Here is an 11880-nt window from a genome sequence, read left to right as displayed (position 1 = left end):
TTCAAACGAAATGTGATGTTATAGTTCAGGTGTCATGGTTATAGGATTTCATTTTGACGTTTGCTTTTTTTTTTAAAAAAAAAAAAAACCCTACAACCAATTTTTATTTGTAGATTTCCTTCTAATGGACAGAATTGATCGGCTGACCTGTGATTCAAGATTCAAAATAATATTATACAAATAGAAGCTGTCAACTTCAAAATGTTACTGGAATCTTCTCATATTAGGAGCGCTGACAATTCAAAATGATATTACTTGCGTGATACGGAATGAATGCATGTCGGCCAAGGGCAATCCAAGCACGTAGGGATATAAATACCCATCTTGCTATGCACAAAGACATAGATGAAGGGAGAGATGGAAATGACAGAGGATGTGGTGATAGTCGGAGCAGGCATTGCAGGGTTGGCAACAGCAGTGGCTTTGAAAAGAGTCGGGGTTCGAGCTTTGGTGTTAGAGAGATCACAAGGGCTAAGGTCCACCGGTGCAGCCATATCCCTGTTTCCAAATGCTTGGCTTGCCCTTGATGCTCTTGGTGTTTCTCACAAGCTCACCCGCATTTACGATCCTTTATTCAAGTAATAAATTGTTTCAGTGTATACATCAATTCTTTTCTTTTCTTGATTTTGAATTTTACGACATATATACTTTGTATGATCGATTAACTTCTGGTCTGCTTTTTTTCTCTCATAATTTAGGGTACATGTAACCAATGTAAGTACTGGAGATGTTCAACAAGTCCTCTTCCCTGCAGGACATGGACCTAGGGCAGTTCACCGTAAAGCGTTGTTAGAGGCACTGGCAGAGGAATTGCTAGCTGACTCAATTCGGTTCTCGTCCAAGCTAGCTGCCATTGAAAGTGAAGAACAAGGAGGTGGTGCTTCCATTGCTGTAGTGCATTTGGAAGATGGGACTATAATCAAGTCTAAGGTTCTGATAGGCTGCGATGGGCTGCACTCAGTAGTAGCACGTTGGTTAGGACTGGCAGAACCAGTCCATTCAGGGCGATCAGCGGTGCGCGGTTTGGCAATTTTTCCTCAAGGCTACGGATTTAAGCAAGAAGCTCAGCAGTTTGTGGATGAGGGCAAAAGGGCTGGTTTTGTTCCTCTAAATGATAGGGAATTTTACTGGTTTTTAACCTGCAAAGGTCAGCACTCTTAAACCTTTTTTCTTTCTCATTTTAGCTAGCCAGCACAAATGTTGGCTCAAGCCAGATCATTTCAGTGGAAATTTATGAAGTAACTTTCATTTCAGAGGAAAACATGACAAGAGATCCAGAGCAAATACAAAGACAAGTACTTGAGAAGCATACAGAGAGTTTTCCCTCGGTATACCTAGACGTGGTCCGCCATGCCGATCTTTCGACAATAACATGGGCACCGTTGATGTTTAGGCATCCATGGGGCATCATATTTGGGAATTTTAACAAGGGAAATATCACAGTGGCGGGTGATGCTATGCACCCCATGACACCTGACCTAGGACAAGGTGGTGGTTTAGCACTAGAAGATGCTGTGGTATTGGGCAGGCACATCGGCAATTCAGTCATAAAAAATGGAGGACTGGTTGTTCCAGGAGACATGGCTAAAGCCATAAATGATTATGTCAAGGAAAGGAGGTGGCGCGCTGTTGGGCTGGTCATAGGGTCGTATTTATCAGGGTGGGTGCAGCAAGGTGGATCAAAATGGTGGATGAAGTTCTTGAGGGATAGAGTATTTTATAAGTACGTTTTTGGCTGGGTTGGTAGACTTGTGCACTATGACTGTGGAGAACTTCCTGCTGTGTCCTCTGCTAAGGAGGACTAAATTTCAACTTTGATAGTGCTTTCTGGCTAGTGATTTCAGCCCATGGCCCTCAATTTGAAGATTGAAATAACAGCCTCTTGCTGCTGCTGATATAAGACTGTGGTTGTTTTTGAGATAATTTTTGTGGTTGTGATTTTAAAAAATAAATTTTAAAAAAATATGATTAGATATATATGGTTAGTTGGATTTATATATGTGTTTGGTAAAAATTATGGTTGAAGTTTTTGTGTAGCAAAAAAACATGTATAAAATATTTGGTGTAAGTGTGGTTGCAGTTGCTTTTCAAAGTGTTTTTTTATTTGGAAATATATCAAAATAATATTTTTTATTTATTTTTTAAAAATTATTTTTTATATCAGCACATCAAAATGATCTGAAAACATAAAAAAACATATCAATTTGAAGCAATGAAAAAAATAAAAAAATTCAAATTTTTTTCAAAAGCGCTCTTGAAACGCAAAAACAAATAGGATTTTATGAAATTCAGTTATAAAAATATGTAAAAACTGCTTCATAAAAACTGTGTTTCAAACTTAATTTTTTAGTAGGCCCTGCAATACAAAACACAGTTTGGTTTGTTACCAAATACCTTATTGTGTTTGTTTCACCGCAAATATAAAAATTGATGAAAAACAACGCGAAACAAAAATTCAAATATATTATGTACTTCAAAAATTGAAGAATATGACAATATATATATACACACACAAAAGAAAGATTCGTAGTGTAATTGAAAATATGGATAATTCATTTTTTCTATAATTGGATAATTTATAATTTAAAGCATCTACAATAATATTACACTAAATTACAGGGTATTTATGAGATTGAAAGGCCAACTTCAAGAGAAAAAGGAGGAGATGGATGGTAGACATGGAGATAACAAATAGTTTTTATTTATTTATTTTTCATCTAAATCCAAATCCAAATCCAAACATTTATCATTTCCTGAACCTCCACATATTAAATAGGAGAGCAGATTAGATGATTAAGGGTTCTTAATATTTAGCGGCACAATTAAAGACTACACCTGAGAATGAAGTAAAGTTAGGATAACTTGGCATGGATGGAAGCATTGTGGGTAGGGGTGATCATTTTCGGTTTGGTTCGGTTTTTTTCAAAAAAAGTAACCACACCGAAATTTTTTTTTTAAAAAAAACCGAAACCGGTTCAAACCGACCGGTTTCTGTTCGGTTTGGTTTTTTAGGACAAAAACCGGTTCAAACCGGTTTGGCTCGGTTTTTCCGGTTTTGGCTCGGTTTTTTCGGTTTGGCTCGGTTTTTTTCAGGTTTGGCTCGGTTTTTTCGGTTTGGATTCGGTTCGGCTCGGTTTTCTTGGTTTTTTGCTTATAAAACTAAAACCGAACCGAACCGGCCGGTTTTTTTAAAATTTTAATCGGTTTTTTTTACGGTTCGGTTTTTTCGGTTATTTTTTTCCGGTTTTCTCGGTTTAATCAGTTTTTCAGTTTTTTTACTCACCCCTAATTTGTGGGTTGTAAAGTAGCATTTTGATACTATTTTGGAATAAAAATATAAAAATAATAAGATAAAAAAGATATGTTTCTATATACTTCTTATTAATACAGAAATTTACTTTAAAAATCATTTTGGAGGCATTATTTTATTTTATTTTCTTTTCAACTATATATATATAAATTTACTTTAAATTTACAAGTATTTAAACTAAAAAGATATATTATCCTACATTGTAAAAACACAATTTTTTTTGTGAATATAAAATATAAATACTAATGAGTTTTGAATCTCATATTAAAAAATAAAATGTTTTAATATTTATATAGTAAATTTTAATATGAGCAATTAACCAAAAAAATAAAAAAATGGTATACCCGCATGCATAAAATTAGACCGAGTAAGGGGAAAACTATGCGGAAAACTTCTTATTGCCCGCCACTTTGTTTTTGAGAGCACCTTGAGCAAATATCTTTCACTTCTAAAAAAATAAGAGTCCAGGTGCATTCCAACTCTATAAAAGTGTGATGCAGATTTTTGTCAATTTAATTTGTTAACTTGTAAAAAATAAAATCCAAGAAATAATTTCTCTCTTAAACATGATCTACCTTTTCAAGCAAAATCATGGTTAAAAACCATCACCAACCCCCCCCCCCCCCCCCCCCCCCCCCCCCCACCCCCCAAACCAATAATTATCTCTTTAACTTTTAAATCAAAATAAAAATTACCAAAAACTTAAATTATGCATATATTTTCTCTGCATTTTACATTTCATCTAAATTAGGCTATAGAAAGAAAAAGAAAAAACTTCTGAAGTTGAAAAACTTGAAACACTAAAATTTCAGTGATTAACCTGCGAATAAAAACACACGTTGTATGAAACACAGCTCTCTTGTTTGTCTTGAAAAATAGAAAACTAAATGAAAGGATTTCTCCCCAAGGTTGATTCTCTTCACACTTTCTCCTCCCATTCTGCGGTGACTCAAAACATACATGCTATGGAAGAATCTTCCTGCAATTTTTTAAGGTCCAGCTGCCCAAAGAAACCTAACGTCATAGCACAACAATTGTATAGTTACAAAACGCAGAGACAGAAAGAGGGAGGGAGGGAGGGTATGGAAATTGTGTATTTCTTAGAGCAAAACAAAAATGAAACGTCCAGTTCCTGAACCTTTCAACCTAGGAGCATCAATCCCATTTCAGTATATAACTTAAAATCTCAATACAAAACACATTTGACCTGAGAGAAGACATAAGAATATAAGAAACAATAAAAGTTCTGTCAAAGTATGTTTTTCATCGGCCCCAGTACTGAAAAAAGGATCCCTCCTGCTCTCAATTCCAGCATCCTCTCCTTTCTCTAGAACTTAACTGAACTTCGTGTTCCTTATTGTTTCAAGTGACCAAATACCTCCCGGCACCCCCAAAGAATGATAAGCTCTCATTATTTTTGAATAACATGGGGTTCCATCTTCTGTGCTTAAAACAATGGAAAGAAAGGGAGAGAATGGAATGGAGAGGAAGGATAAACAAAGGTATACAGATCTCACACTCAAGGGAATTTCTCCACAGTGAAAACCTATAGTAGAACTGTCAAGACTGCACAGCTAACCTCTGAAGATGCTCAAAGAAGACTTGAAGGCTCACATCATCTGTGAATATTATGTCCGACCCAGCTGCCATCTCATTGGCATTATTGTATGTAGCTGATGGGTTCAATTTTGCCAATAAGAACCTTGCCTGCTCAGTGTGACATGAGAAAAGGAAGAGTGAGTTTTATGAAATAACAAACCTTCCAGTGCACTAAATGCAGCAGTCCATTCAAGGCATCCAATATGAAGTTAACAAAACTACATATCATGGTATTTTATTGCTCTTTGGGCAATGAATTAATTTTTGAAGAAAAGGAGGGGGAGCAAGAAAAAACTAACCTGGGATCCATGCTGATCACATACAACCAATCTAGGAACAGGGAAACGATCATGAATGATCATTTGGGCATCTTCTTTGGGTGCTTGCAATAGTTGTGCAAATGCCTGCGGAGAAAGGAAGTGTTACAGTTACAATGAGAGTTAACAAAAGAAGGAACCGAAGACATTCCCATATCTGCACAGTACCTCCCACAGAATTGGCTTTAGGGCACTACTTAAGGAAAGAATAGCTAAAACATGAGTTTAAGTGCTTCATAATTCTACTAAAAACCTGGGGGTATAAATAATTAACAATACATTAAGAAAATCCATACAAAATGCCACTTGTAACCCAACAGTTCTTGAATTCCTCTTGATTTCTTTAATTCAACAGTTCTGTAACTCAAAATTCAGGACCTCCTTACTAGGAGGCACCAATTAGACTGAAGGTCCACTGGTAAAATTCTAGCCATATTGAAATTGAACAATCCAATTTGATCAAAAAAGTTTTTAAAAAATAAAACTAGCCAAGAAATTTAAAGGAAAAATCAACATGATTACATCTGTGTTCATCACCCATGCACTCATAGAAAACACATCTTGACATTTTCTCCTAGTTTTGCACATGACAAGTATGATGCGAAACAAAAGAAAATTTGCAGACATTTATATCAAAAAGTAAATTTATGGAGGGATTCATATCCCAGCATCTTCTATACATCTAGCTAGTTTTAATTTCAAAACATCCTCTCTGAGATGAGAGGTTTAGTATATACAGGAGCAAGATTTTCATTATCATGTCAATAATTAACAGCAAAACTCACATCTGGGAGATCCTCAAGCAATGAACACTCGTATAACTGTCAATGTCGCTCCTAAGGACTCAAAATCCCATAAGAGCCAAAGGGTAATCAAAATACATGATATATGGCTTACATGCCATTGCAGAATAAATAGCTTAGGGTTCTAAGTTCATCTCAAATTTAGGCCACTGTGAAGGTACCACAAAGCAACGAGCAGCATACCTGGTGCTCTGGCTGATTCTGGTAACCCAAGTTACGCCACTGAGCTATTGTCATTCCATGAAATATGACAACACTGAAGTATGAATCAAGTAAGAGAATACGATCAGCACCAATAGAAGCGACATCCAATAATGCAGGTTGAGGCAGTGAGTTGAATGAATATGATATGAGAGATGGTTGAATCATGACAGCGGCATTGGTAATGTTTTCACGGTTTAACAACATGCGGAAATAAGCTGTCTCATCGGGGCTGTTATTGAAAACCTGATGAAATCAAATAAAGGAACATATAACAAACCCTTAAAAGGCACACATGTGAAAATACTTCAATTAAGCATAAAACAAAAATGAGAATCAGAATAGCAGATGGACTCAATGTCAATTAGTTACCTGTACAAATTGCGATCTTCGCAGATTAAACAGAAACTGAGGGAAGAAAGAGAAAAACGAGTTCAATGTAAAGGATGTTGGATCATCCTTCCGATATTCACCAAATCTGGAACAGACACGAATGAGATTTCGGTCTAACCACCTAGTGGCATCAAATCCTTCCTGTGAGAGAAACCCCAGCAAGAGTGAGTTAGGAAATAATATCTTAGGAGCTACATACAAAAAAATTGCAAAGGAATCAACAATGAATTGCTGCTTTTACAAAGTGGGACACAATTAGCACCAAGAAAACTGTAAATAAAGGATGGTAGCGAAGATGGCATTACAAGAAAGCATCTGCTGAAACGAGGGCATATAAATATTGAAACAATAGGTAATCCTTGGGAAAAAATTCAAATACAAAACTAGTTAATTCCTTGTACTTATTTAGGCAGACATGGAACAGTACCAAACTGACAACAAACAGGATCAACAACATTACCATGGCCAATTGGATATTTAAGAAAAAGAGAAGTTTAGGTAAGAACAGCATATGCAGTAAATGAAAAACCAAATAAGAAATGTAAAACAAAGAAATTTTGGAAGTACCTCTGCCTCCATTTTCAGAGATGTTAATCTCGCCATTACCACAGCTGCAGTCTCTTGGTCAAAACCTTGAACTAATTCCTGCAAGTGTGGAAAAAATCATCCATATAAGCACTAATTCCTCAGTTGATCCATTTTAATAAACAGTGCAAGATACACGAAGAAACTTAGCATTTGAGAGACCAGACACCATACATCTAAAGATACAGGCTCTTGACCGAGGGAAACATTTTACAAATTCTAAAGGAATCAAAGGACTGCATAATCAAAGTTTAAATCTGCATCACCTGGATTCTATAGGGCATATCTAACTAAAGCAAAGAAGCTGACAGATTGTATATCCTAAACAAGACAACAAAATGGTACTATTTTTATTTTCAATCAAGCAAACAAGGAGGCACCTCAACAACTGAACATAACCTCACACAACAAATCTGCTATATCTATAGAACATAACCAACCTCAGAGTTAGCAGCACTATCTACCCATCTTCGAGTGACGGTTGTAACCCGGAGCAACATAAGACCCTCGGGATTTTGATAACTGCAATAAAACAAAAATGTACAGTATGTGATCACCAGATGGATGCTGTCAAAAAAAGAAGTGGGCATAGCATAGAGAAGAAAAGAAAGAAGACAGAGGACACTCTCCACCACATACCTTGTGAGAAACTGTAAGTATAACTGTGGATTCATAGCTCCAGGATTATTTGACTTTTCACTCGATGAAAGATCAAAGAAGACAGTCAGACAAGTACTCTTATCAAGGCCACACATCTTCCAAGCCGTTGTATTCCCTTCACCAATGACAGTATCAGCAACACTAGGTCCTTTCTGCAAGGCTCTAGTAATAATTAGTATCAAAACCAATCTAGCTTTAATTTAATGGAGAGAAAAGAACAAAATCACATTTTTTGCCTGCATAAGATCCAAAAACAAAATAAAGAAAACAAAAAATCAATGGCTGTAGATGGTTCAACCTTCTCCATAGAGGTGCAAGGTCCAATAATCCCCTGAATTTTGATGTCCTTTGAACAGTTAATCTCTAGTGTTCCACTGCAAATATATAAGAGAAATCATATCACAGCCTAAACATAGTCCAGGAAATGAAAAAGTACATGCGGAAGCTAACTGACTAAGGGGAAAACAAAGCACGTCATGCATCTATCTGTTCAGACTTCAGAGTAAGCAAGATCAAACATCAATTCCATAACAACAACAATTTGTTTTACAATGATGACTCACTTAAAACAGAGGCCAAGAGAATGTTCTCCATTTTCAAATACACGCTTGAAGGAGTCCTTAAACACAGAATGTCCAAAACTTTCTGAGAGAACAACAAGACCACCAGTTCTTTCTACCGCAACTTTCATTTCTGCAACCCCAACCTGAGAAATGCAGCAGTCACAGGTCAAAATGATAAGTGAAGACACTGCCATATATGTCTTTTCTTTTTCGAAAATTAAAGAGCTTGTAGCTTCTTCTTTTCAATAAATCTTGCTTTGCATTTAATGTAAGCAGAAATGGATTCATTAAGAAAACACTTGAATGAATGGGGAAAATGGGGAAAAACAATATTTGTAGTTTATCAATTGTTCTGATAAGCACTCTCTTCCAATTGTTATATTTTTCTTCCACTGTACGTTAGTGGGCCAACTTTACATTAGTGAGGCAACGAATTGTAGATGTCTTTATAAGATTTAAAGCATGAACAAGAAATACCTGATCCAAAGCAGATGCAAAAAGGTCCAAAACATGACCCTGACTGACAAGCTGCTTTGCAAGACTATCATAAAATTTGACTGCTTTCTTAAAATATGGTGCTGCATCCTTATCAAGATCCTTGTGGGAACGTACAGGATCAGACAAGTCTTTTGATATAATCTGCAGAACTTCAAAATGATCAGCATCTTCATAATCACCAAGAAATGATGAAACAAAAACTAGCAAATTTCGATTTGAAAAATAAAACCCACATCTCAATAAGCTATTCTCACTTCAATCTAGCACCAAGAGATTGCTTCATAGAGATAACACAGCATAGAAATGTATTGAGGCCAAACACAGAACCTGGAATGGCATCTGATCTATGCATTTTAAAATGTCATGGGGAACATGGATTGTTCTTCCATGTGTAACAAAATCAATATGTAGGATAGTAAGTATAGCAACCACTAAATGTCGATCCAACACGGCATCCATAAGAGGTTTTAACTTTAGACCGTACAGTGTGATCCTAGCAATAGTCATGAACACTGGGGAATGGTGGGGGGGGGGGGGGGGGGGGGAGAAAGAGAGAGCTAATAAGTTATGCAATCAAACCGTGCACTGGCGCCACCATCATCATTATAAATCTATCGTAGTTTGACTTATGATCCAACGTTTAGTGAAATACCACATAACAAAAAAACATCATGGAGAAAGAAAAAAAAGCATCCTTCTTGGACATTAGGCAATAGATTTGATGTTAAAAAGGAGTTCCTTTTCCGCACGAAAAGAAACAAAAGAGATCCATAACTCAATCTGAAAACATATCACCAATAAATAATGTGAAACCATCAGGCAATGAGTGATGCACATTGATATTTGATTAGCATGCATTGATCAGATTTAAGAATACATTGAAAGCAATCAACTCAATGAAAATAATAAAAAATTGAAGGGAAAATCAAAAGATCTAGATCAAGTTCAAAAGGCATTACCGTGCCTGGCCCTTCAGTGCAAGGACCACCAACTAAAGCTACAATTCTAGCTCCAGTACCAGGCAAACAAGCTCCAAGCAATCCAGCTGCAACACTCAATGCTACTCCAGTACACCTTGATGCCCGAGTTCCTGGTGCCACCGGCCATTGATCCGTTTGCAACTCATCCAAGAGCTAAAGATGACCAAAAAAACCGTTTTTCCTCAATTAACAACACAAAATCTACATCTCAAATAAAAAATAGACAGAAAAAACAAAAAAAAAATCACAATTTTCTTCAATCACCAAGCAATAAAATTCCAATTTTCCTTGATCAACAAACAAGTCACATCCCAAATCGTAACCAAATCAAGCCCCAATTTTCCTAAAACTACAAACAATCTACATATCAAATTAAAAAACGCTATCATAACGCACCGAATTGAGCGTAAATTCACAGTCAGATGCCGGCAATAAAAACCGGGTCACACCTGAATTCTGCACATGCATCCCCTTCTGCTGCTGATACCCACCAACACCAGCACCAGGAACATTCCTCCTGCCAGCAACACCAATACCTAACTGCTCCATAACCTGATCTTTACTAATCTCTTTAGTCCCTCTAAAAACATAAACTTTCGACATATCACTAAACCCCAATTCATGAACTTGCACTTGTGTCCCAAAAGACACAAAACCCACCATTGCATTCTCCGGTAACAACCCAATTGCCCTCTTAACCTCCGATTTCACATACTCAAATTCTTCCTCAATCATACAAGTATCCAAAACAAACACAAACGCAGACTTAGCATCAATTTCCCCAACTGGGTTATGATTCTTATCACCTAAAGTATACTCTATCGTCGTATACTGGCTATACAACTCAGCTGGGAGATTGGTCTCGGAGATCATGGAATAGTGGGGAGGAAAATGGTTGCGTTGGTAGCAGAAAGGACAGATCCAGATCTTAGCGGTGAAATCGACACGCGAGAAGCAATTCATGATGGATGTGCAGGTTTTGCAACGGAGAGGAGGGTAAGTGAGAGTAGGGATTTCTGAGTGTGGACGTATAGGGGAGATTGATGCGGCTAAAGGGATAACGCATTTGGATGCTTCGACTTTGGTTCTGGGCCAGTTGTTCCATGTCATACGGACTGAATCTATGCCTTCTGGATCTGTGTTTGGGATTTCTGACATGGTTGATGATTATAATTGAGGGGATAGAATTCTGGGGGGTTAGAATTTTGGGTGGCGACCCCGGAGCGCAGGAGGAGGGGGTCACCGGAGCGAGAGAGGGAGGGAGGGGGAGGTTTCGTGGAGAAGGAGAGAGGTTTGGCTTTTGTTTGTTTGGGGTTTCTTTTGTGTGTGTTTTATTTTGGGGGAAATTTTACAGTAAAATGTAAATAAAGTAGGCTTAATTTTGATAGATTATTAATTTATTACATCATAAATTTTAAAAAAAATGTAAAAATGTAAATTTTTGTTTAGATAATACATGTGTTTGGTTAGTTATACGAGATGCATGTCCGCGCGCTGCCGCGAGTTTATAAAACAAATATATTTAATAGTGTTATAATTGTGAACCAGCGCTAGATAGATAATAGAAACTAAATGTATGATGGAGCCGATATTTTATGACGGAAAAAAAAGTTGTGTTGGTGATCAAAACTTAGAGACTGAAAAAAATAATTTGTAGCAATCCAAAGTGTTTTGGAAGGAAAGATACAGTACTTTCACCATATGATTTAGCTTTTCTGTTAATAAAAAGCAAAAAAAAATATAAAGCTAAATTCTCTACCAACTTAATATTAAAAAAAAACGAACAAAGATAATTCTGGAAGGAAAAAAACCCATGAGAAAAAACGTTGTAGCAATTGACAATGTTTTGTGGGGAAAAATACAGTGTTTTCCTCAATAAAATAAAATAAAAAACCGTTTAGAGAAATATTGTAGCAATCCATAGTGTTTTGTGAGAAAAACTACTACACTTTCCCAATATGATTTAGCTTT

At 36.6% G+C, this 11880-nt stretch overlaps 2 protein-coding genes across 2 annotated transcripts; one reads left to right on the top strand and one right to left on the bottom strand.

Moving 5' to 3' along the window:
• Positions 1-332: 332 nt before the first annotated feature.
• On the top strand, positions 333-2090 carry LOC7465011 (monooxygenase 2). Its single transcript, XM_002298684.4, has 3 exons — positions 333-578; positions 699-1147; positions 1255-2090. The coding sequence occupies exons 1-3, from the start codon at positions 346-348 to the stop codon at positions 1803-1805; spliced, it is 1233 nt and encodes a 410-aa protein (XP_002298720.3). The 5' UTR covers positions 333-345; the 3' UTR covers positions 1806-2090.
• A 2301-nt stretch (positions 2091-4391) lies between these two features.
• On the bottom strand, positions 4392-11235 carry LOC7492035 (protein transport protein SEC23). The gene is made up of 12 exons (XM_002300172.4): positions 10306-11235; positions 9889-10062; positions 8909-9070; positions 8432-8574; positions 8167-8242; positions 7848-8020; positions 7649-7730; positions 7191-7268; positions 6603-6764; positions 6213-6476; positions 5209-5313; positions 4392-5017 (listed from the first exon to the last, which is right to left on the bottom strand). Exons 1-12 carry the CDS (start codon positions 11065-11067, stop codon positions 4871-4873), a joined length of 2328 nt encoding a protein of 775 aa, XP_002300208.1. The 5' UTR covers positions 11068-11235; the 3' UTR covers positions 4392-4870.
• Between the last annotated feature and the right edge of the window lie 645 nt (positions 11236-11880).

This window comes from Populus trichocarpa, chromosome 1 (assembly GCF_000002775.5).
Source record: "Populus trichocarpa isolate Nisqually-1 chromosome 1, P.trichocarpa_v4.1, whole genome shotgun sequence".
Classification (NCBI taxonomy): domain Eukaryota; kingdom Viridiplantae; phylum Streptophyta; class Magnoliopsida; order Malpighiales; family Salicaceae; genus Populus; species Populus trichocarpa.
This window is presented reverse-complemented; position numbering and strand designations above follow the sequence as displayed.